This window comes from Garra rufa, chromosome 3 (assembly GCF_049309525.1).
Source record: "Garra rufa chromosome 3, GarRuf1.0, whole genome shotgun sequence".
NCBI classification, from domain to species: Eukaryota; Metazoa; Chordata; class Actinopteri; order Cypriniformes; family Cyprinidae; genus Garra; species Garra rufa.
The window spans coordinates 13547898-13572354 of NC_133363.1; the positions used below are offsets into that span (position 1 = coordinate 13547898).

A 24457-nucleotide genomic window follows, 5' to 3' on the forward strand; every position below is an offset into this window, starting at 1 on the left:
TGTTGTGTTTTCACCAAAAAAAAAGTTAGGAAAACATGAAACCTCTGCAACATTGTGGAGTCACATAGATTAAGGCATTACATGACCATTCATGTTTCATGTCAAACATAACTAGAGTATTAAAGGATCATAAACTTGGCCTGCCTGGTCATGGCAAAGTACAAGGAGGAAGCACCAGTATTGCTATGTGTAGCACCTACAGCTCTGCATGTCCTTCAGATAATGCCAGTGTTACAAACAGGAAAGTTTATTTTTAACACGGTCTTTGAACATTTCAGTCTAATCTTAACTCTTGTTTTTCGGATTACAAGTGCAGGTTGTTTTTTGAACTAATCATAATGTAATTTAGACTTGAACTCATATATAATTTAGCCTGTTGTTTAAGAATGGCACAGTTAGAAACTATATTTGACACGACAGCCAAGTGTGTGAGCGGATCCAGACCATTCAGCACTGTTGGTTAATTCACATGCAGAGTGGGTGTTTCTCAAAGACATTGCATCAAAACTCTAAGGGTCAGAATAGGATCTTACTGCGTGGTTTAAAGTAGGTGACATTTAGAGGACCTGGTCCATAAACACTCTGAAGGAATTGGAAGACCTCAGGGTGACAGCGCTGAAGATTGTCTGTGAAAGAGATAAGTAGTTCATGTCCCTGTATACTTTCAACAGTGCAGACTGAGATATGACCTAGGGGGTCAGGAGACTTAATGTGTCTTCAGTTCTGGCCATGTGTTCAGCCATGAGTGGATAACACTGTCTTACATGTTTTATCGGGTCATTGGTATGGAGGACTGAATATCCTTGTTTGGGAAGTTGGAGGGGAAGGGAATGCATGTATGCCATTAGTTGTATTGTTGCTTGTCTATTGTATATTTTCTGGATTGAGCAAATTAAAAATGCCCAACAGGCAATTCAATTTAGAAGTAATTCTCTCAATAAATCATACATTAAAAACCTAAAGCCCTGTGATGTGGGAAACGTGAAACAAATCATGGAAATCTAGTCATGGATGGAAAATGGAATTTACATGAAATGTCACAGAATTTGGCAAAATTTGGATAAATAAATCACAAGTAGTGCTGTATACCTAATCAAATCTGATGTGGAATAGTGTCTGTGAATATTAAACCATGAAAAGAATCCTTTTCAAATATGAAGTCTGAAGTTTTTCAGCATCTGCCGTCTCACTGTACGAGTCCATGGACATTGTCTCTAAAGAGTTCACTTCACAAGCATTTCATCTCAAAGTTTTTTCACTACAATCCACCAAAATCTGCCAGTTTAACTTGAGGAAAAAAAGGTAGTGCTGGGGAACGATGTCAATATTTTGTTTATGTAATATATGTGTGTGTACTGTGTGTGTGTGTGTGTGTGTGTGTGTGTGTGTGTGTGTGTGTGTGTGTGTGTATATATATATATGTATGACACATACAGTATATATTTTTGAAAATATTATATTTTATAGTAGAATATTATATAGCAGAATATGTTTCTCAAAATAATAGTAATAATAATGTTAATGCAGTTTATTAAAACATTATTTTTAAGCAATTTCACACCTCAATTTTTCATCAGGTTTCAATTTTAGTTCTGAACCTGTTTTGCAGCACTTCGTCAAAAAATGAAAAGAGTTGTACAAATTTGATCTGATTTAAAAAAAAGTAAATAAATGGTTAACGTTTATTAATTAACAATTTTTTATATCATTTTAAATTTTGTATTGAATAATAAACACAGATGACACATAATTTCTGAAAAAAATAAATAAAAGGCCTATTTCATAGGACAATATAACGGTTAAAATTCTAATTATAAATTGGTTAAAGCTTTATGAATTCACTTAATTAGACAACCTTTGATTATTAAAAAGTTAGCAATTAAAACAAAAATAAAACAGAATTTGGTAGGGAAAAATGTTTTATAGGGCCATAGAAACCAAAGACATCAAAAATACATATGGTGCCAAATGTGGTGTATTGTGGGTTCTTATCTCCACCAAATATATGGAATCTGGGAGTTCAAAAAATGTTTCAGAATACAAAAGCATTGATTATTGTTTCTTTCCAGGCATGGTTCATCACTGACAAACAGACAGAACTTGTGTATAGCCTGTAAATTAGTGTTTGGTAAAACAACTTATATAACATGATAACATATCGGCACCATCTTAGAGGCAAAAGTTCAAATTAAGAGAGCAAAAAATGTGTGGCTTGTGAAGGTATAGCTGGAATATGTCTTGTTTGGATGATGGCTGAACTTCATATATGCAGAACTAAGTAAAAAGCTCCACTATGAGCAAAATTAGCACCTTCATGACTGAAGGTTTATGGGTTATATGGTTGTTAAGAGCACTGGGCCTCACTAGGCAGTATGTCTGCCCTAATGTCTAGAGGCTTTTTTTAACTGTGGTATGCGTGTTTTGTAAAGCAGGTATGTCGTGATCCCGGTCCTGTGGTGTGGCTGTTGATTTTTCCAGGTCCCAAATTACCATAATTTCCTGTAGCCATCCAATGTCATGAAGCAGTTCAGTGCAGGACAGCAGAGACGCTCAGAGGTGTAACTGTAAACATATGCGTCCCAGTACAGCCCGGCCCACTCTTATGAGTGTAGCATCTCAGAGGAAAATTTTATTGCTCAGAGGTTGCTCTTTCATAACTCAGGAGACTTAATAGAGTTCTGTGTTACAGAAGTTTTACCTAGTTTGACTCCATGGGCCCACATTGTCCAAGAATTTATTGCTCATCACAGGCTATTTACAGTCAGGTCCATATATATTTGGACACTGACACACTTTTCATAATTTCGGCTCTGTATGCCACTAAAATAGTTTTAAAATGATACAATCAAGATGAAATTGAAGTGCAGACTTTAAGCTTTAATTCAAGGGGTTGAACAAAAATATAACATAAAATGCTAAGGAATTACAACCATTATTATACACAGACCCCCCATTTTCAGGGGCTCAAAAGTAATTGGACAAATAAATATAATCATGAATAAAATGTTCATTGTTAATATTTTGTTGATGGCATGCTCATGCCATTACACTGCTCCACATGTTCACAGATGATGATGTTGTAGGCTTTGGATCATGAGCTGCTCCAAGCCTTCTCCATACTTTTTCTTCCCATCATTCTGGTACACGTTGGTTTTAATTTCAGCAGTCCAAAAAATGCTTTTCCAGAAGTGGTCTGGCTTTTTTAAATATTTTTTGACAAAGTCTAATCTGGCCTTGTTTGCACCTTGTGGTAAACCCTCTCTATTTTGCTCTGGTGAAGTCTTCTCTTGATTGTAGACTTTGACAGTGACACGCCTACCTCCTGAAGAGTATTCTTCACTTGGCTGGATGTTGTAAAATGTTTTATTACCATGGAGAGGTAATCATCCACCATACTGTCGTCTTTTGTGAACATCCAGGCTTTTTTATGTTGCTGAGCTCACCAGTGTTCTTTTTCTTCTCAGAATTCACCAAACTGTTGATTTGGCCACTCCTAACGTTCCTGCTATCTTTCTGATGCATTTCTTTTGTTTTTGAAGCCTAACAATTGTCTGTTTTACTTGCATGCAGAGCTCCTTTGACCGCATGATGGGTTCAGAGCAACAGCTTCCAAATACAAATTGGCACACTTAGAATCAGCTCCAAACCTTTTACCTGGTTAATTGATGTAGAAAAAATTAAGGAATAGCCCACAACTGTCCATGAAACAGCTTTTAAGTCAACTGTCCAATTATTTATGGTCCCTTGAAAAAGGGGGGAGGTACATATTAAAGAGCTGTAATTCCTTAACCTTTCTACCAATTTGATGAGACCGCCCTAAAAATTAAAGCTCAGAGTGTGCACTTTAAGCCTATATTCATTGTATAACTGTAACTTGAATATGTTTTGGTCTACAGCTAAAATAATAAAAATTGTGTCAGTGTCCAAATATATATGGACCTGACTGTAACTGCCTCATCAACAGCAGTAGTCATTTTACAAATTAAGAAGAGTTGACAAGCTGTCAGTTTACATAATGTAGATCATGATTTTGAGTGTTTTATAATCATTTTGTGGACATTTACTAAGACCCCCTCATGTTGATGCAAACTCTTAAGTTGTGATTTTTATAAAATTAGTGTTTGTGTTTTTGGGACTCTGCCAGTCTGCACTTGTCATCTTTAATTTATTTACATGGGTGGAAACTTAAAGTGTTTCCTTTATAGTGACAGCTGGATGAATGTGTCTCTGAGATCAGAGTAAGCAATGTAGGGCTGTGCAATTAATCGCAATCGCAAAAAAATTGCGATTTAAGCACATGCGATTTCTAAACCGCATAAGGCTGCGTTTTTATCTATCCCCCCCAACGGCACCCCCCACCCCCCTTGAACGTCAAGTTCATTTTATTTTCGATATAGCGCCAGATCACAATAGAAGTCATTTAAGGTTATCTTTCCTATAGAACAGGTCTACACATTGTTCTCTTATTAAACAAACTAAACTGCCTTATGTTATTTATCTTATTTACACGAAGGCATGTAATTTCTGTCTCTACATGGTCGCGCGTTTACAATGTCTCCTCCGCAAAAACACGGACTGGATCGCGGACTCCATTCATAAAAACCTAATTTACTATAGCGCGGAATGCCACGGAATTCGTCGATTTTTGGATTAATAAATCAATAGTTGGTCTGTCACTTAATTCAAATCACGATATTGACTAGTGTCTGTGAAAACTGAAATGCAAAAAGACCGTTTTAATATGAATCCTGCATGTTCCGTTTGCCTCTGTATGTATGAATGGTTTTGTTTTTCTACTACACGCATACTGAAGCACACGTGACGCTCCTGCTAATTTTTAGCGTTTGCATCTCACATGAACAGATAAACTCAATCTCCAAAGCTGCTGCGAGTTTCACTTTTACCGTTTCATTTGAGAAAACTTATTATAACATATTATACTGTACAGCGTACACACAGAAACTTCACGGCAACCTGTCAAAATAAAAGTATGGTTTAACATGAAACAGAACAATATTAGTCTTGTATTACTTTTGTACAGTATAATGTAGGTGTTTATATATTCCTATTTAAATAATTTACATAGAACAATATATATGATAAAAAAATAAATATTACAACAAGATTAACCACTTAATTATTATTTAAACGTTTTAAACTGAACATAATTTTTCTTCCATGTATTGATTTTAACAGTAAACCTCTGTTTGTTTGCCAAAAATTAAAAGGGTTTATTTTTCATTTGATTAAAAATAAATAAATGTTTATGCTTTTTAAGAATTTCTAAAAAAAAAAAAAAAAAAGGCAAAAGATTGTAGAGCCCTCAAAATGTTAAAATAGAGAGTTTTGGACTTATTTTTTCCACTGAAATGAATGTTTTCGTTATTACACAAAGTAGGCTAAAGTACCGGGAAAAAAAGTAACATGGCTAATTTATTTTATGTTGTCTGTTTTAAAGACAATTTTACTACAGTTTTGTTTATTAAACTTAATACTATGTTATTTCATTGTGAAATGTTTTGTTATGCACTTCTTGTGCACTGAATACATTTAGAATGTATGTAGCTTGTTTGAAAAAGCAAAAAAAAAAAAAAAAAAAAACGCAAATAGAATCGCAATCGCAATATTCGTTCAAAAAATCGCAATGTGATTATTTTGTGCATATTGCACAGCCCTAAAGCAATGGAAAAACAACAATGGAAAAGACTTTCACCAAGTCTGTGAATACAAACAGAGAGAGCGAGAGTGAGATTGTACATCTAATGTACAAAAGAAAAGAAAAGCAGCATTCTAGGTGTATACGAACTAATGCTTTTTTGTAAGAAAAATATCCATATTCAAAATGTAATAATCACTTTAATCTAGCTTGCTCTTACTGTTGTCCAAGCGGATGACGGCATTGCGCATGCGTCTCTATTGTTTTGTTTTGGTCTCTCCTCGGCGCGTCCATGTTCGTCACTTTTGAGCGGTGCGATGTCCTACGTCATCCGCCTTCTGCTTTCATGTATAGGGATGCACCGAATGTTCGGCAACCGAAATCATTCGGCCGGAATGGCTTCGGCCAAGAATTTTCATTTCGGTGCATCCCTATCCATGTACATCAATGAGCGCAAGCTGTGTGAGACACTTTTAACGTTACAGATGGATGCACTTTATTTGACTTGTTTTGGACTGATGAAGAGAAACACCCTCCTATTGCCATAATAAAGGTTGAAAGAGCCATGACATTTTTTTATATAACTCTGATTGGATTTGTATGAAATAAGGAAGTCATATACACCTAGGATGCCTGGAGGGTGAGTAAATAATGGGCTAATTATCATTTTTGGGTGAACTAACCCTTTAATTTAAGCAGAGTGATTGATGTGATTGGAGAAGAGGTCACATCCTCTGTAAGTAAATCTATAATAATACTAATCTAATAAATGTAAATATATTGCATAAAGATGTTAAAGGGACAACAACAGAATAATATATGAGAGATAAAAAAAATGATTTTTGTCTATAAATTCAATATTAATAATTATTTATTATTATTATTATTATTATTATTTATTTATTTATTTATTTATGTATAATAAAATAATCAGGTTTAAAGGACCACGTCACTCTTTTTGAAAATAGGCTAATTTTCCAACTCCCCTAGAGTTTTACCATTTTCGAATCCATTCAGTCGATCTCTGGTCTGGCGGTAGCACTTTAAGCATAGCTTAGCAACTCACTCAAAAATGGCCAAAGACTTTCAATATTTTTCCTAATTTAAAACTTGACTCATCTGTAGTTACATTGTATACTAAGGCAGACGGAAAATTAAAAGTTGTGATTGTCTAGGCCGATATGGCTTGGAACTATACTCTCATTCCGGCGTAATAATCAAGGAACTTTGCTGCCGTACCATGGGTGCAGCAGGCACAATGATATAACTTAGTTAACACAAACTTAGTGCCAGTCACGTTGGAAGTTACCTAGCTGGGGACTATTTTCAGGTGCTGCGTAATATCATTGCGCAAAGTTCCTTGATTATTACAATAGTTGGAAAAGGAGCAAGTAAATTACCTAGGAGTGTGACTGTCTTCATCTTGAACTGTGAAATATAACTGTGCTGTAACATCTCAACAGAACTGAAAGATATTTGCAGCATTAATAAGCATAAAACAAGTTAAAACTTATACTTCCTTGTGTGGATGCGGCATATGGAAGTCTAACGGTTGGAAAAACGGCTTAATAATACATTCAAATGTCCTTTAGTATAACATCTGGAACTATTTGAAATGTTTTTCCAAATTGTATTATAATTATTGTGCTGGCAGCTTTCATGACCTCATATTAAAAATGAGAAGCTATGTTTTTATTTTTATCTTTTATTTTTTACATCAACGTTTGACACTGTTATGACCATTGAAACAGCTTATTCAAAATACTAGTAACATGTTTAAAGGAAAAGTTCACCCAAAAAAGTAAATTATGTCATTTTGGGTGATATTACTCACCCTTATGCTGTTCCAAACCCGTAAGACCATCTCCAGAACACAAATTAAGATATTTTTGACAAAATCCGAGAGCTCTCTGACCCTCCATGGAGAGCAAGGGTCCTACCATGTTCAAGACCCAGAAAGGTAGTAAGAACATCATTAAAATAGTCCATGTGACATCAGTGGTTCAACCTTAATTTGATAAATCTCGAATACTTTTTGTGCACAAAGAAAACAAAAATAACAACTTTGTGTGTACTCTTGTGAATGCGTGTATTCAAGAAATTGTTGAATAAAGACGTTATTTTTTGTTTTCATTTGTGCACAAAAAAGTATTCTCGTAGTTTCATAAAATTACAGTTAAACCGCCGATGTCACATGGACTATTTTAACGATGATTGGGCCTTGAACGTGGTAGTTCTGTTGAGTCAGAAAGTTCTTAAATTTCATCAAAAATATCTTAATTTGTGTTCCGAAGATGAAAGAAGGTCTTACGGGTTGACATGACTGGACTGACATGAGGGTGAGTAAATAAGGACAGAATTAAATTTTTGGGTGTACTATCCTTTTAACCTAAAAAAGAAACTTTATAACAAAAAGTCTTGAAACGTACATTTGAAAATCGCCCAATCGCATTACTGTACCTTCAGTACACTAAACGCGTTCACATTAAATATAATGTTAAATATATTCAGTTAGTCTCAAAAGTAAATACACTTACTTTGGAAGTCGTAATAACTGATTCTGAATAGGAAGTCCTGTCTTTCTTTCCACACACTTCTGCTGCAGTGTGCGGTTAGTGAAACCAGAGAAGTTGGAAAAATAAGCTGTAAGCCGCTAGTGCTTGCTTATTATTAGTGTTTTATCAGCCCCTGCTGTGTTTCTATTAGATCACAGTTGCTGCTGGTTCAGTGAAAACACAGATAAGCCTCAGGTGACTCCATCATGCTTTGATCACAGAACCGTCAAACTCTGTCCCATTTCAGTTCATACACTCTGATATCACCAAGGGCTATCACAGAAACCAGCGTTGCACGTTCAACTCTAGGATTTCCATCATAGTTTCCCTGCATTAATAGACTCTTTTTTTCTGGTGAAGTCATGAGGCAGTGTGAGCTGCCCCTGAATTCTGAACACTGTATGCCTTTGTTCCTGCATCGCAACGGTAGTTGCAGCGCCGTAGCCTTCGGGCCTGTGAAACTTTATGGCCACCAGCCAGGGACAGACTTCTCAAACAAAGCCTTCAGTTATGTGCGTGCATCGGAGATCGAAGAACAGTAAAAGTGTTTTGGAGAATCTGAGGTGTTGTTAGGATGGCATGGAAAATGCGAGTCAGGGAAAGGTATCCCTTTCTAGTTGCAGCAGGAGGCGGGGAACTCCTCTATGCCTTGGCAAACCCTCAAAGAGCTGGGAACTAATCCCAGAATGCTTTGCACATGGACCTCTCAGCTTGATTAGAACAATTACAAAGGTTCAAAAGTGCATCATCAGCATTCTCAAAGACTTAAAGTCTCACGCCATCCACTTCAGACTGAACCAAAGGTAACATCTTTTGCAGTGACTTTGGAAATAGTCAAACACCTTCAGAAAAAGTAAATACAGTTTAGGTTAAACGTTTACATACACCTTGCGGAATCTGCAAAATGTTAATTATTTTACCAAAATAAGAGGGATCATACAAAATGCATGTTATTTTTTATTTAGTAATGACCAAAATAAAGATATTTCACATAAAAGATGTTTAGATGTGGTCCACAAGAGAAAATAATAGACACATTTGTAAAAATAACCCTGTTCAAATGTTTACATACACTTGGTTCTTCATACTGTGTTGTTGCCTGAATGATCCGCAGCTGTGTTTTTTTTTTAAATATACAAAAATGCTAAAAAAAAACACATTATTTGTGGGACCTGAAGGATTTTTCTGAAGAACAGCGGGCAGGTTAACCTGTTCAGGGCAAACAAGGGACTTAACAACTATCACTAAGAAAAAAACAAAAGCTGTTGATCATTAAGGTAACAACACAGTATTAAGAATCAAGTGTGCGTGTGTGTTTAAACTTCTGAACAGGGTCATTTTTATAAATTCAACTACTATTTTCTCTTGTGGACTATGTAAACGGACTATGTAAACATATTTTATGTGAAATATCTTATTGAGATCAGTACTTAATAAAAAATAGCATGCATTTTATGTGATCCCTCTTATTTTGGTAAAATAATGTATTTAAAAATAATTAAATAAATAAAATACATTTTGCAGATTCTATGTAAACTTTTGACCTCAACTACACAACCAACAGAAGGTATGAGATATTTATCTATCAGGTTGCCATTTTATGGTGACCTTGTGACCTTTTCTCTTCTGTCTTTTGTCTTGGACAGCTGGTTTTCTTAGCAGTTTGCTGTCCTCAGCAATTAAAATACATAGAAAAAAAATTCTAAACAGCTGAAAAAGCAAGTCATGCCAGATTAAGGTGGTCAAGCTGGTTTGCTGCTGGTTAGACCATGGCTTTCTACAAGTTTAGACAAGGTGGTCAATCAGCACTAACCAGGCTGACCAAGATCTTAACCAAAGGATAATTCCATTCTTTCATTATTTACTCACCTTCAAGTTGTTCCAAACTCTTGCCAGTAGCCATTCACTTCCATAGCATGAAAAAAAAATACTCTAGAAGTCAATAGCTACACTCTTAAAAAAAAAAAGGTGCTTCACGATGCCATAGAAGAACCTTTTTTGTCTGTTTCACAAAAGGTTCTTCAGATTAGGTAAGCAAGAAATGGTTCTTTAAAGAACCTTTGACTGAATGGTTCTTTTATGGCATTGCTTGAAGAACCTTTTGAAGCACCTTTATTTTTCCAACATTCTTCAAAATACTTTCTTCTGTGTTCATCAGAAGAAAGAAACTAAGACAGGTTTGGAACAAGGCTTTAAGAGTGAGTGGATAGCCCCTATTACTATTATAAACTTTACCGGAAAATACAAAAATGCACTGTTTACACAGTCTTTTTACCAGTAAAGCATGATTTACACATCATTTTCAAAATACCGGTAAATTCTGTGACAATGTATTAGATGACTTTAACCTGAACTACACAGTGCGGAGTAAATGCGTCGTCTGCCTCAGAATGTTATGATTGGCCCAGAGTAGAGGTCTTATGATGGCGCCTAATGTTAATCTCGTTCTGTGTTCACACAAAGCACATTACCGATAATTTACTGGTAATGTTACAACTTCTCATACCGGTAAATTGCCAGGACAAATTTACCAGTATTTTTGAAAAGGTCATGTTCACACATGATCTCTTAAAAATAATTTACTGGTATTTTACCAGTAAAGACTGTATGTGTGACAGGGGCTAATGCTGACAGATTTTTCATGTAACAGGTCAATTATTTGGTGAGTTACTAACTATCCCTTTAACAGGCCAATCTCAGCCCAAGCTCCTCAGCGCAAGCTCCTTCAAAGTTTTGCGTTTTGCCGTTTTCCAAAGTTTGAGTTTAGTGAACTGTGACCTGCAAATTTGTATCACATGAAGATGAGTGACCAATAAGTTATCAACACACCACATCCTGAATTAAAAGAACACAAACTTCAAAGTTTGTTATATGTTGAATTGATAATGCCTGAGCGTATCATATCCTATCAGGATGATTGCAGGGTTCAAATAAAAATGTTATGTGCTTAAGATCTCATGTGAACACCACTTGGACCAGCTAATGACTATAAATGACTAGCTTAATCATTTAAAACTCTCAGCAATGTAGTACTCGTGTAAAACCATCAGAAACTAGTTTTAGCTGGATTTTCCAGAAGTAAATGGTTACACAACTACAGCTGAATCAAAAGTTTACATACACCTTGCAGAATCGTGTTTTGTGTTTCCTTCTGAAGCATCAGTGAGCGTTTGAACCTTCTGTAGTAGTTGCATATGAGTCCCTCATTTGTCCTCAGTGTGAAAAAATGGATCTCAAAATCATACAGTGATTGTTGTAAAGGGTTCAAATACACAAGAATGCTGAAAAACCAAAGAATTTGTGGAATTTTTCTAAAGAATCAAGTGGATGTAAACTTTTGAACAGGGTCATTTTTATAAATTCAAGTTAGCTATTATTTTCTCTTGTTGACTATATGTAAAAATCTTATTCAGGTCAATACTAAATAAAAATAACATGCATTTTGTATGATCCCTCTAATTTTGGTAAAATAATTAATATTTTGCAGATTATGCAGGGTGTGTTAACTTTTTAATTCAACTGTACGTGTGTGTGTGTGTGTGTGTGTGTGTGTGTGTGTGTGTGTGTGTGTGTGTGTGTGTATATATGTGCGTGTGTGTGTGTGTGTGTGTGTGTGTGTGTGTGTGTGTGTGTGTGTGTGTGTGTGTGTATATATGTGCGTGTGTGTGTGTGTGTATATATGTGCGTGTAAAGTTTGGACACACTTGACTTATTTTTATTATTTTAATTTTTTATTTATTTTTTAAATTTTAGTCAAATGTTAATTATTAAAAAAAAAAAAAAAATACATTATTTTATTTTCCAATACAAATTGTGCCAAGGAATGATTGTCAGTTTGTTTGTTAAGAAAACATTTATTCTTTTCATGGGAAAAAAATTCTTAACTTCAGTTTTTCTTAAAAACAAACTGAGAATCATTCTTTGGCACAATTTGTATTGTAAAATCAAATCAAAACAAATCAAATCAAGTCAAATAAAAAATTCATTGTATTGTTTTTTAAATAATTAATGTTTGACTAAAAAGTAAAAAGAAAAAAAAGAAAAAAAAACATTAAGTCAAGTGTGTCCAAACTTTTGACTGGTAGTGTATAAATAGACTATTTTATGTAATGCAAAGTTGACTGTCTAATATGGCTGCGCAAACTGATCATTTATCTCTCTTGTTCTCCACAGCCAGTGTCTTTCGCTACAACGCTCTCTCATTAGTCTACCTTCTGTACCTGCTGCTATTACCATGGTTTCAATGGCCCAACAAACACACACTACGAGGTAAGACAGTTTCTCACGCTCCAATTCCTAATTTCACAATACTCTGTCTCACCAGAAAAATAGCTGATTGCAAAACCAAACGGTTGCTAAATGAACAGCTGTTGATATGGTCTGGTGTGTTGAATTCCCAGATGAAAAACTATTGCCCAGCCTCAGAGGTTGCTGTTTCATAGTTCAGGAATCAAGTGGACAGAATAGCTCAGATAAGTTTGCCTTGAAAGAATATCAGAGATGTTTTGAGTTTAATTGAGCTATTTGACCATATCTGAACATAATGTCAAGATGTCTTCTGAAACATAAGAAACATGTGAGGGTATGTTGCTCTTAAGAAACATCTTAATAGCTGGAGACTTAAAGAAGGTCTTAATTTTCTCTAAGGTTTGCTTTGATCAAATCGATGTTGCTGAATTATAAATGCCCAGAGTGACCATGGTTACACTTTATTGCTGAATGGAGCAGCACTGGATGTTGTGCTTTTGAAAAATGAAATGGAAAACAAAGACATAACATGAAATAAAAATAACTTGAAAATTACAACCATAAGTATTAGAATTTATACTATATAAAACTTGTACTAATATATATATTTTTAATGTTATTGTTTCATTAAAAAGATATATTCTAAGATATATAGGAAGATATATATATATATATATATATATATATATATATATATATTGTATATAATATATGTATTATTATACATGTTATTTTTTTATTATATCCATATTTTCTGTAATGATACAATAAACAGTATTATCGATCTAAAACTATCCCTCTTTGTCTAGTAGGGGCTGGAACTAGAGACTAGCAGTCATTTTGCCAAACCACAGCTTGACTTGACCTTGATAATAGAGGAATCCATTATAAACCACAACCCATTCATTCCTGTAGTATTAGACATCACAAGACCACAGAGATCTACAAAGCCTAAATGATGATAGAATAAACAAAAGGTTCTTTGGCTCTCAGAAGCGGTTTACATCGGTTTTTCCCCATCCGAGGACCTTACTATGTAATGTGTAGGGTTCAGGGGTTGGACCCAGCTTTGTGGTTTTGGCAGGCGCATCGTTGACAGGAAGGCAGCCCATTTATCTTAGGGCTTTAGTCCAGAGCTCTCATGCTGGTAGCAGGTGATCCTCACAGCCACTTCCTCTTTAAGAGGCAGGACTGCTAGAAACAAAGGTGTTGGCAAGTGTGTATTTGATAACTGGGCTTAACAAGGTGCTGAAAAGTGGATGATGGTTTGATGCTCTGTATAAAAGAACCACTAACTGTGAGCACATACACACTCATAACAGAAGTATGTGGCCATGAGGAGTGGCATAATAACAGTACTCAGACTAATTGTGCCTCGTCACCACTGCTAGAAATCCAGATTTGCTTTTCTTCTAGCACCAGGTAGTTTTGCTAGAGAATCTCTTGTAGAGGTCTATCCATTATTATTCCTATTCAAAGCAGTTGCATGCATTTAAATAAGAAAAGATAAGTCTTTAAATAGACTCTTGGGGACAGAAATGAAAGATTCTAAGTGGAATGATTTATGAGTTATTATTTATTAGAACGGCTGACCAATTTTTGAGACTGCACTGATTGTCTGTAGGCCTTTTTCACATTGTGAGAAAAAAAAGATGACAAAAAGAACTCACAAGACCTATTATTGGTAAGAAGTAAAAACGCACTTGCCATAGAAGTTCCTGTGTCAAAGACACATTAACATTGATATTTACATTTGGTCATTTAGCAGATGCTTTTTTTATAGGCAATGGCTAGTTGCACTAGCAATAAAGGCTATTTTATCTAAATGCAAATAGCAATGGATTCTATTTACACTAACTGCAAACAGCAATGCATTATTATTAAGATTATGAGAATAAAGTCGAAATATTTTGAGAATAAATTCTGAATATTTTGAGAATGAAGTTGAAATTATGAGAATAAAATTTAAATTACGAAAATAAAGTCAAAATATTTCGAGAATAAATTCAAAATATTAAGAGAATAAAGTTGAAACATTTAGAGAATAAAGCTGAAATATATTAAGAATAAGGTAAAAAAAAATATATATATATAGAGAGAGAGAGAGAGAGAGAGAGAGAGAGAGAGAGAGAATAAGGTCGGAATATTTTGAGAATAAAGTTGAAATTACGAGAATAAAGTAAAAATATTTCGAGAATTAAGTTGAAATTACGAGAATAAAGTCAAAATTACAAGAATAACGTTGAAATATTTCGGAAATAAAGTCGGAATATTTTGAGAATAAAACTGAAATTATGAGAATAAAGTCAAAATATTTTGAGAATAAAGTCAAAATATTTTGAGAATAAAGTCAAAATATTTCGAGAATAAAGTCAAAATATTTTAAGAATAAAGTCGGAATATTTTGAGTATAAAGTCGAAATTATAAGAATAAAGTCGAAATTATGAGAATAAAGTTGAAATTATGAGAATAAAGTCGAAATTATGACAAAATCAAAATTATGACAATAAAGTAGAAATTACGAGAACAAAGTTGGAATTACGAGAATAAAATTGGAATTACGAGAATAAAATTGAAATTACGAGAATAAATAAAAAAAATTTTGAGAATAAAGTTGAAATTTTGAGAATAAAGTAAAAATATTTCGAGAATAAAGTCTGAATATTTAAAAAAATAAAGTCAGAATATTTAGAAAATAACGTTGAAATTTTGAGAAATAAAGTTGAAATATTTTGAGAATAAAGTTAAAATATTTGAGAATAAAGTCAGAATATTTCGAGAATAAAGTTGAAATTATGAGAATAAAGTCGAAATATTTCGAGAATAAAGTCAGAATATTTTGAGAATAAAGTCGGAATATTTCGAGAATAAAGTTGAAATTATGAGAATAAAGTCACAATATTTCGAGAATAAAGTTGAAATTATGAGAATAAAGTCACAATATTTCGAGAATAAAGTTAAAATATTTTGAGAATAAAGTCAGAATATTTCGAGAATAAAGTCGAAATATTTTGAGAATCAAGTCAGAATATTTAGAAAAAAATAAAGTCAGAATATTTTGAAAATAACGTTGAAATTATGAGAATAAAGTCAGAATATTTTGAGCGTAAAGTCGGAATATTTTGAGAATAAAGTTGAAATTACGAGAATAAAGTCAAAATTACAAGAATAACGTTGAAATATTTCGAAAATAAAGTCGGAATATTTTGAGAATAAAACTGAAATGATGAGAATAAAGTCAAAATATTTTGAGTATAAAGTTACAGGATTTTTTTAAAAATTACAGGAATAAAGTCAGAATATTTTGAGAATAAGGTCTGAATACTTTGAGAATAAAGTAGAAATATATCGAGACTAAACTAGAAATATTTCGAGAATAAAGTCAGAATATTTTGAGAATAAAGTCGGAATATTTTGAGAATAAAGTAGAAATATTTTGAGAATAAAGTCGAAGTTAAGAAAATAAATTCAACATATTTAGAGATTAAAGCCGAAATATATAGAGAATAAAGTCAAAATAAAGTTTTACCATCTACGCCACTAGAGCTGTTGTTAGACTGTCATCTTTTGTATTGTTGACTAGTCCAATCACACATCGGTAGGCGGAGTTAAGTGTTTCAGTGTAAAAAGCCTCTACCAACAAGGTGGGCTGTTTTTTATGTCGAATTCCTACAACAATTTGCACTGACATGCCTCAGTCAGAAGTATCGGTGTTGTCGTGATGAGGCTTATGTCATTTGTAAGTAATATGGCATGATGATCTCATGTTGGGCAGGCACACCTTTTCTGTTGTCTTGATAGTTACTGCATATCTGTTTGCTTAAGAATTAACATTCTATGACTGTGATTCCTGTAAATGTATTTATTTATGCTGCTTCTGTTCTGTACTAAAAAGTCTGTAAAAAGACAGAATTGCCAAAAATGATTGCATACCTACCTACTGAAGGTAATACAAAATGTTTCCAGCAGACATTTCTCATTCATTCATTTATTCATTCATCTATTCTATCTGATTAAAATAAATAGTGATGCATAAATATTGGTCATTGAATATAGATTTTCTTTCAGGATTATTTGAAGAATAGGATGATCCAAAGATCAGCATTTATCTGAATTTAAAAGCTTTTGTAACATTACAAAATATACCATGTTTTTTGATCAGCAAATCAGAATATTAAAATGATTTCTGGAGGATTATATGACTAGGGTAATGATGCTAAAAATTCAGCTTTGAACTCACAGGAATAAATTACATTTTAAAATATATTCAAATGGAAAACTGTTATTTTAAATAGTAAACATATTTCAGAATTGTACTGCTGTACTTTGGATTAAATAAATGCGATCTTCAGTAGAACAACAGTGAACAGGCCATATTTCAGTTCATATCTATATATATTAAATTTAGTATTTAGTGTATTTAGTGATAACTTTATTCACTCTGTTTCGTAAGGGCACAGGTAGCTAAATATGACAAATATTCAACAAATATTAAAAATATACTTTGTTGTTTCTACATTAATTTGAAGATTGAATGTAACATTATTGCAATATAAAAGTATATAAAAATAAAAAGATTTAATTAATTATTATTGTAATCGATTGACAGCATTATTTACTTATTTATTTATGTTTTTTACCTAAAAATCTAATAATACATTTCCTAAATTTGTAACATTTGTTCACCTCAATCTGTCACCACCAGTCTGCTGTCAGTATCTTTTTTTGTTGTTGTTTATTGCAATAGCAGATTGAACTTCTTGCTCTCCCACACACACTAATCAGCCCACCTTTCCTTTTTTTTTTTTTTTTTCAAAGGTCATGAGTTACATTCCTTACATCAGATGTTGAGCTTTATTGTTTTGACAGAGAAGTAGGAAATGTGCAGATTGCTTCACCTTGCTTTACCTCCGTTGCAGAGGTGTGGAATTCTGACAAGTCTTGCTTTCCGCTGTTTGGACGTTAGTGCACTCAGTGTTCTCACGGGAGGCTTGCATCAAGTTCTGGGAACTCAAATGACAGTCATCTTGTGCTTGTACACAAGGGATCATCTGGCACTGAGAGAATTGCTGCTCAGAAAATCCCTGCAACTGCCAGCCACAGTAAAACGAAACCTGACATTGAACAGTATTAATGGTTTTAATGAAAACCATCTTGCTTTTTTCCTACTGTCGATTAGCTACACATTCTGTGGCTGGGAAATCCGGGGAAGGCCAGGCCAGTTGTGAACAATCAGAGGCTTAGGAGAAGAAGGCGGCTGTTGGAAAATGTAGATCACCAGTGTAAAATCTTAGCCTGGGTGCACTTAGGTCAAAATTCACATTTGTAGTCACACTTTCCTTAATTATTAGGATTTCAAGTTTAATAAGTTCAGAATGGTTTGTTCTGCTTTCTGACCTGGTTACCTTTGACCTACAATAAGACATAATAACTGTCTTTGCAGATGTTAAACAATAGCTGCCATTGAATAGACCTGTTTGACGTCATGTGACTTCCGTTGTGACTCGAAGCAGTGTATTCTTACAGCCGCATGGAGCTCATTCAGACGCTTGTACATCTGTCACAATTACGGTTAGAGGATGACTAGTGTTCAAGGCGAGGCATCTGGCATCTCAATCGAACAAACTTACCGATCGGCTGCTTTAATTTGAGGAAGGAGTTAAAAAACGGAGCAGTGAAGTCGTACACTTTCTGATTCTCGTGACTTTCACACAGTGTTTGCTGTCTTTATTGCGGGTGAAGTTGTTTAGATGTATTTGTCAAATAAACAAATGTTTTAGACGTTTACTTGTGGGAACGGAAAGCTTTTTTATTCAATACTTTATGTAGTAGCCTATTGCTTAATACAATGCCTGCATGAATAAAGTTCAACATATTTTTTTATTTTGATAAACATTAGACATTAGACAATAGACCAGTTTGGAGTAGACATCACATTTCTGTGGTGTGGAGCACTGTCATCAAAGACTCAGAAATGCAAGTTTATGTTTCGGATTTCAGACTTAATAACTCGATTTAACTCAACAATAGCGAGTTTGTCAATTCTGAGGGAAAAAAAGGGCAGAAGTGTGGGCTATAAACTCATGATTCTGAGCTGAGGAGAAAAAGTATAAGTATATTTTACCGCAAAGTATATTTTGGTCATCCCATTAATAATAACATTCAAATTGGATCATTTTAGAGCTTTAAAGTGCTGGAAATAGTTATGTTAAATGCTGGAAAGTCATTAATAAGGTGCTTGAATTTTTCTCTTAAATGTTGTACAAACCCTAAAATGAGTAATGTATTATTATTTCTACCACAACACCATGGTTATAGTTAGCATTAATACTTCTGGTTTTCTGATGCAAGTCAGCGCTGTTTATAACAGAGAACTCTGGGCAAATTTCGAATGATTCTCACTAAATCTTGAAGCAACCGTTTTCTTAGTGCAGTGAATTCAAACACTTCTTACTGTATCTTGCAGCACTGTGCATCAAATAGAGTAAGAGGGTAGTTTTTTCATTGTTACAAAATAAAGTGAATGAACTGGATAATATTGGGTCATTGGGTTATTATTTTTTAGACCACTTGCATTTATAGATGTGAAACTTGTCATGTCATGTGAGAACATTTATTGCAGAACAAGTACACTTGCATAGCAATATATACACTGCTGTTCAAAAGATTAGAATCAGTAAGATTTTTAATGTCATTAAAAAAGGTCTCTTAAGTTTATCAAAGTTCCATTTATGTGATCAAAACTACAGAAAAAAGTAATATTATGACATATTATTGCAATTTAAAATAACCATGTCCCAGTTTTAATATACTATAAAATATAATTTATTTCTGTGATGCAAAGCTGAATTTTTCTCAGCCATTTCTCCAGTCTTCAGTGTCACACAATCCTTCAGAAATCATTCAAATATGCTGATTTATTATCAATTTTGGAAAAGGTTGTGCTACTTAAAGGGATAGTTCACCCAAAAATGAAAATTTGATGTTTATCTGCTTACCCCCAGGGCATCCAAGATGTAGGTGACTTTGTTTCCTAAGCAGAACACAAACAAAGATTTTTAACGAAAACCGGTGCAGTCTGTCAGCCAAATAATGTGAGTGGATGGGCACCAGACCTTTAAAAGTAAACAAAAACACGCACAACCAAATCCAAATTACACCCTGCGGCTCGTGACGATACATTGATGTCCTAAGACACGAAACGATCGGTTTTTGTGAGAAACTGAACAGTATTTATATCATTTTTTACCTTTGATACACAGCCACGTCCATCTGTCCTGAGCACGAGTTTAGCATCAGGCACGTTACATGTGTACGCGCTTCTCAGAATTGTGAGAATAAAGTGAAATATAACCTCAAATTTACCTTTTTAATGATTTTTTCCATTATTTTTTCTTCCATAGACTTCCACTTAAAAAATGGTGTCTACAATTTATAAATATTGAATATATTAAGTATACATAAAAAGTTTTTTTTTCTAGGGATGGGATGATACACCTATCTCCCAAGCTCCTCAATATTATCACAATACTTGGGTGCTGGTATGATATTGTGATTCGATATTGCTATTAGAGCTGGGACGAGACACTAGTCTGCCAATTCAAACTAAAAAAATACGTTCTGAAATAAAATAAAGTGCTATGTTACTTTGCATACCATATCAGTCATGTTTAGTCATGTTTTCCCGGCAAACAAATTTTACTTTGTTTACCGCGAAGTATATTTTGGTCATCCCATTAATAATAACATTCAAATTGGATCATTTTAGAGCTTTAAAGTGCTGGAAATAGTTATGTTAAATGCTGGAAAGTCATTAATAAGGTGCTTGAATTTTTCTCTTAAATGTTGTACAAACCCTAAAATGGGTAATGTATTATTATTTCTACCACAACACCATGGTTATAGTTAGCATTAATACTTCTGGTTTTCTGATGCAAGTCAGCGCTGTTTATAACAGAGAACTCTGGGCAAATTTCGAATGATTCTCACTAAATCTTGAAGCAACCGTTTTCTTTGTGCAGTGAATTCAAACACTTCTTACTGTATCTTGCAGCACTGTGCATCAAATAGAGTGAGAGGGTAGTTTTTTCATTGTTACAAAATAAAGTGAATGAACTGGATAATATTGGGTCATTGGGTTATTATTTTTTAGACCACTTGCTTTTATAGATGTGAAACTTGTCATGTCATGTGAGAACATTTATAGCAGAACAAGTACACTTGCATAGAAATATATACACTGCCGTTCAAAAGATCAGAATCAGTAAGATTTTTAATGTCATAAAAAAGGTCTCTTAAGTTTATCAAAGTTCCATTTATGTGATCAAAACTACAGAAAAAAGTAATATTATGCCATATTATTGCAATTTAAAATAACGATGTCCCAGTTTTAATATACTATAAAATATAATTTATTTCTGTGATGAAAAGCTGAATTTTTCTCAGCCATTTCTCCAGTCTTCAGTGTCACACAATCCTTCAGAAATCATTCAAATATGCTGATTTATTATCAGTTTTGGAAAAAGTTGTGCTACTTAAAGGGATAGTTCACCCAAAAATGAAAATTTGATGTTTATCTGCTTACCCCCAGGGCATCCAAGATGTAGGTGACTTTGTTTCCTAAGCAGAACACAAACAAAGATTTTTAACGAAAACCTGTCAGCCAAATAATGTGAGTGGATGGGCACCAGACCTTTAAAAGTAAACAAAAATGCACAAACAAATCCAAATGACACCCTGCGGCTTGTGACGATACATTGATGTCCTAAGACATGAAACGATCGTTTTTTGCAAGAAACTGAACAGTATTTATATCATTTTTTACCTTTGATACACAGCCACGTCCATCTGTCATGAGCACGAGTTTAGCATCAGGCACGTTACATGTGTACGTGCTCTGGCGTAGTATACGCAAACACCGGAAGCGATCTGTCGCATGTATATAACACTGATTGTTTACACAGTGCACAGAGATTGTGGGTATAGCGGCTATTCAAAATGGTAATTACTTGTGCTTATCCTGATTGTTCAAACCGATTTAAAGCTAAAAGATTACGTTTGCTTGCGCAAATTCATCCGGGACTTTTCACCGATTTCCCCCTACGGTGTTTGCGTATACTACGCCAGAGCGCGTTCACATGTAACGAGCCGGATGCTAAACTCGTACTCATGACAGATGGACGTGGCTGTGTATCAAAGGTAAAAAATTATATAAATACTGTTCAGTTTTTCGCAAAAAACGATTGTTTCGTGCCATCCACTTCCATTATTTAGCTGGCAGACTGCACCGGTTTTCGTTAAAAATCTTCGTTTGTGTTCTTCTGAGGAAACAAAGTCACCTACATCTTGGATGCCCAGGGGGTAAGCAGATACACATCAAATTTTCATTTTTGGGTGAACTATCCCTTTAATATTTTTGGGGAATCTTTGATACTTTTTTCAGGATTCTTTGATGAATAAAAAGTTAAAAAGAACAGCATTTATTCAAAATTTAAGTATGTTCTAGCTGTATGTGACCCTGGACCACAAAACCAGTCATAAGGTTACATTTTACAAAACTGAGATATATACATCATATGAAAGCTCAATAAACGAGCTTTCAATTGATGTATGATTTGTTAGAATAGGACAATATTTGGCCGAGATACATCTATTTGAAAATCTGAAATCTAAGGGTGCAAAAAATCAAAATACTGAGAAAATCACCTTTAAAGTTGTCCAAATTAAGTTCTTAGCAATGCATATTACTAATCAAAAATTACATTTTGATAGGTTTACAGTAGGAATTTTACAAAAAATCTTCATGGAACATTATCTTTACTTAATTTCCTAATGATTTTTGACATAAAAGAAAAATCAATAATTTTGACCCATACTATGTATTTTTGGCAATTGCTACAAATATACCCCAGCGACTTAAGACAGGTTTTGTGGTCCAGGGTCACGTATAAGCCTTGCTGAATAATATATATATATATATTATTGTATTATTATATATATATATATATATACTGACCCCAAACTTTGAACGGCAATGTATATTGTTACAAAAGACTTATGTATTAAATAAATGCTGTTCTTTTTAATGTTTTATTCATTAAAGAATCCTGAAAAAAATGCATTACATGTTCCAACAAAACAATATTAGGCAGCACAACTGTTTCCAACATTGATAATAAAATGGCATATTAGATTGATTTCTGAAGGATCATGTGAGACTGAAGACTGGAGAAATGATGCTGAAAATTCAGCTTTGATCACAAGAATAAATTATATTTTAAAGTATATTAAAATAGAAAACCACTATTTTGAATTGCAATAATATTTTAAAATATTACTGTTTTTCTCTACTTTTTAATCAAATAAACACAGGCCTGATAAGCAGAAAATACTTTTTTAAAAACTTAAAAAAATAAAAATCTTACTGAATCTAAGCTTTTGAATGACAGTGTATATACAGAGAATTTACACAGTGTATTCACTATTGCAGTCATAGCAGCAACAAATAAAATAAATCAAATAAATTATCTATGGAATGACAAAACCAAATTAAGTGAAAAGGATTCAAGTGCATCTTTTGTGTAGATATGTAATGGCTATACAAATCTGAAAGCAAGTCTTTGTTGCTTCAGTTGCTGCTAGATAGCCTTCCAACCATCTAAAGAGGAATGAAAATACAATTAAAAACGTTAGAAAAAGAAAACGACTGTAAGTACATTGACATTGACATTGTTAGTCTTAACTATTATCTTACACCTTTAATATATATATAGTTGTTCCTGCATTTCCCTGAGAAGTCTCTGATGTGAAGGTAAAATTGAAATAGAGATACACTGCTTTGAGCAGCACTTCCGGTAATCAATTCCGTTATGATGCAGGCCTATTGTGTTTAGGATGGCACACCCATGCTGTCTAATGCATATTTCATGCACAGTTGGTAAGATCGTTTTTTAAAACTCAGAGGTCCAATATGATGGTTGAACGAACACAAATGACTAGGTGTAAAAGCGTGTAAATGCCCTAAGAAGGTTACTTTCTTTGCAAAAGGTTTGCGAAACAGTTTGAGGTAAATATGAAAAATTAATAACAACCTATTTTGTTTCTGTAATGTGTAATCCTGAGTGAAACATGATATCAATGAGAAAAAAAGTTCAGAGTCCATCCTGGGAATCCAGTTGGGATTTTTTTTATTTTTTTTATTTTTGGGGGGCAATTATTTGAATTGACGTGCACAGGCTCTGTGCAACTGGGAATTTGTATTAAAGCAAAAATGATTAATTTTGATTATCATTTCACTTTCACACTTAATTTGTTGTTAGCCATTCTATATTATTTATATAGTCCATACAGTTGATATCCATATTTTTATCTAAGAAGATTTTTTTTTTTTCTAACATTAAATATATCGTGTTGGTCCTCTGTACATTTTCATTAAAGATTTTTAATTAAGTGTTTTAATTAATAATGGCTCAGTTGTAAATTTTCCAAAACGAATGCACACTGGTATGAAGGGGTGATGAGACTTTCCGCATGCTTTCCCACCGCTGTATGTGGGATAGGAAAGTTCCGGAAAGCAGCAGGGCTCTCTGGGGTGTGTCTGCCACGTGCCCCCAGCTGCCAGGGTCAGAACTCGGGTTCTAGTCTCACCAGATACTTCAGAGACTTACGTAAGCTGCGCTCTTTGTACCGACAATGACTTCCTTAACCACAGGAAGCTTGTGATACTTTTGGGAAAAGTAGTTTATCATCGTCAAGCATTATTTGTTTTTAGAATGCGCTTTCATTAACTTGTATATAACATTTGATGAAATAGCTTAATCTGATTATTAACATGACATCACTGTATGATTAATGACTCTTTAGATAAACATCAACGTTCTCTTACTAGTACATGCATTCTTGGCCATAATGTGCACTATGCACTTAGTTTATCGCTCTGCTGTATTAAGATTGTAAGGCTGAACGGTTGCTAAAGTAATAGCACACTTCTCCCCAACA

General features: G+C 33.8%; 1 protein-coding gene across 1 annotated transcript in view; it reads left to right on the forward strand.

Moving 5' to 3' along the window:
* Nucleotides 1-5973: 5973 nt before the first annotated feature.
* piezo1 (piezo type mechanosensitive ion channel component 1 (Er blood group)) overlaps nucleotides 5974-24457 on the forward strand; it is a 110310-nt gene continuing 91826 nt past the window's right edge. The window contains exons 1-2 of the mRNA XM_073836553.1: nucleotides 5974-6118; nucleotides 12385-12480. Coding sequence (XP_073692654.1) covers nucleotides 5974-6118; nucleotides 12385-12480 — 241 coding nt within the window. The remainder of the gene's footprint in view (nucleotides 6119-12384; nucleotides 12481-24457) is intronic.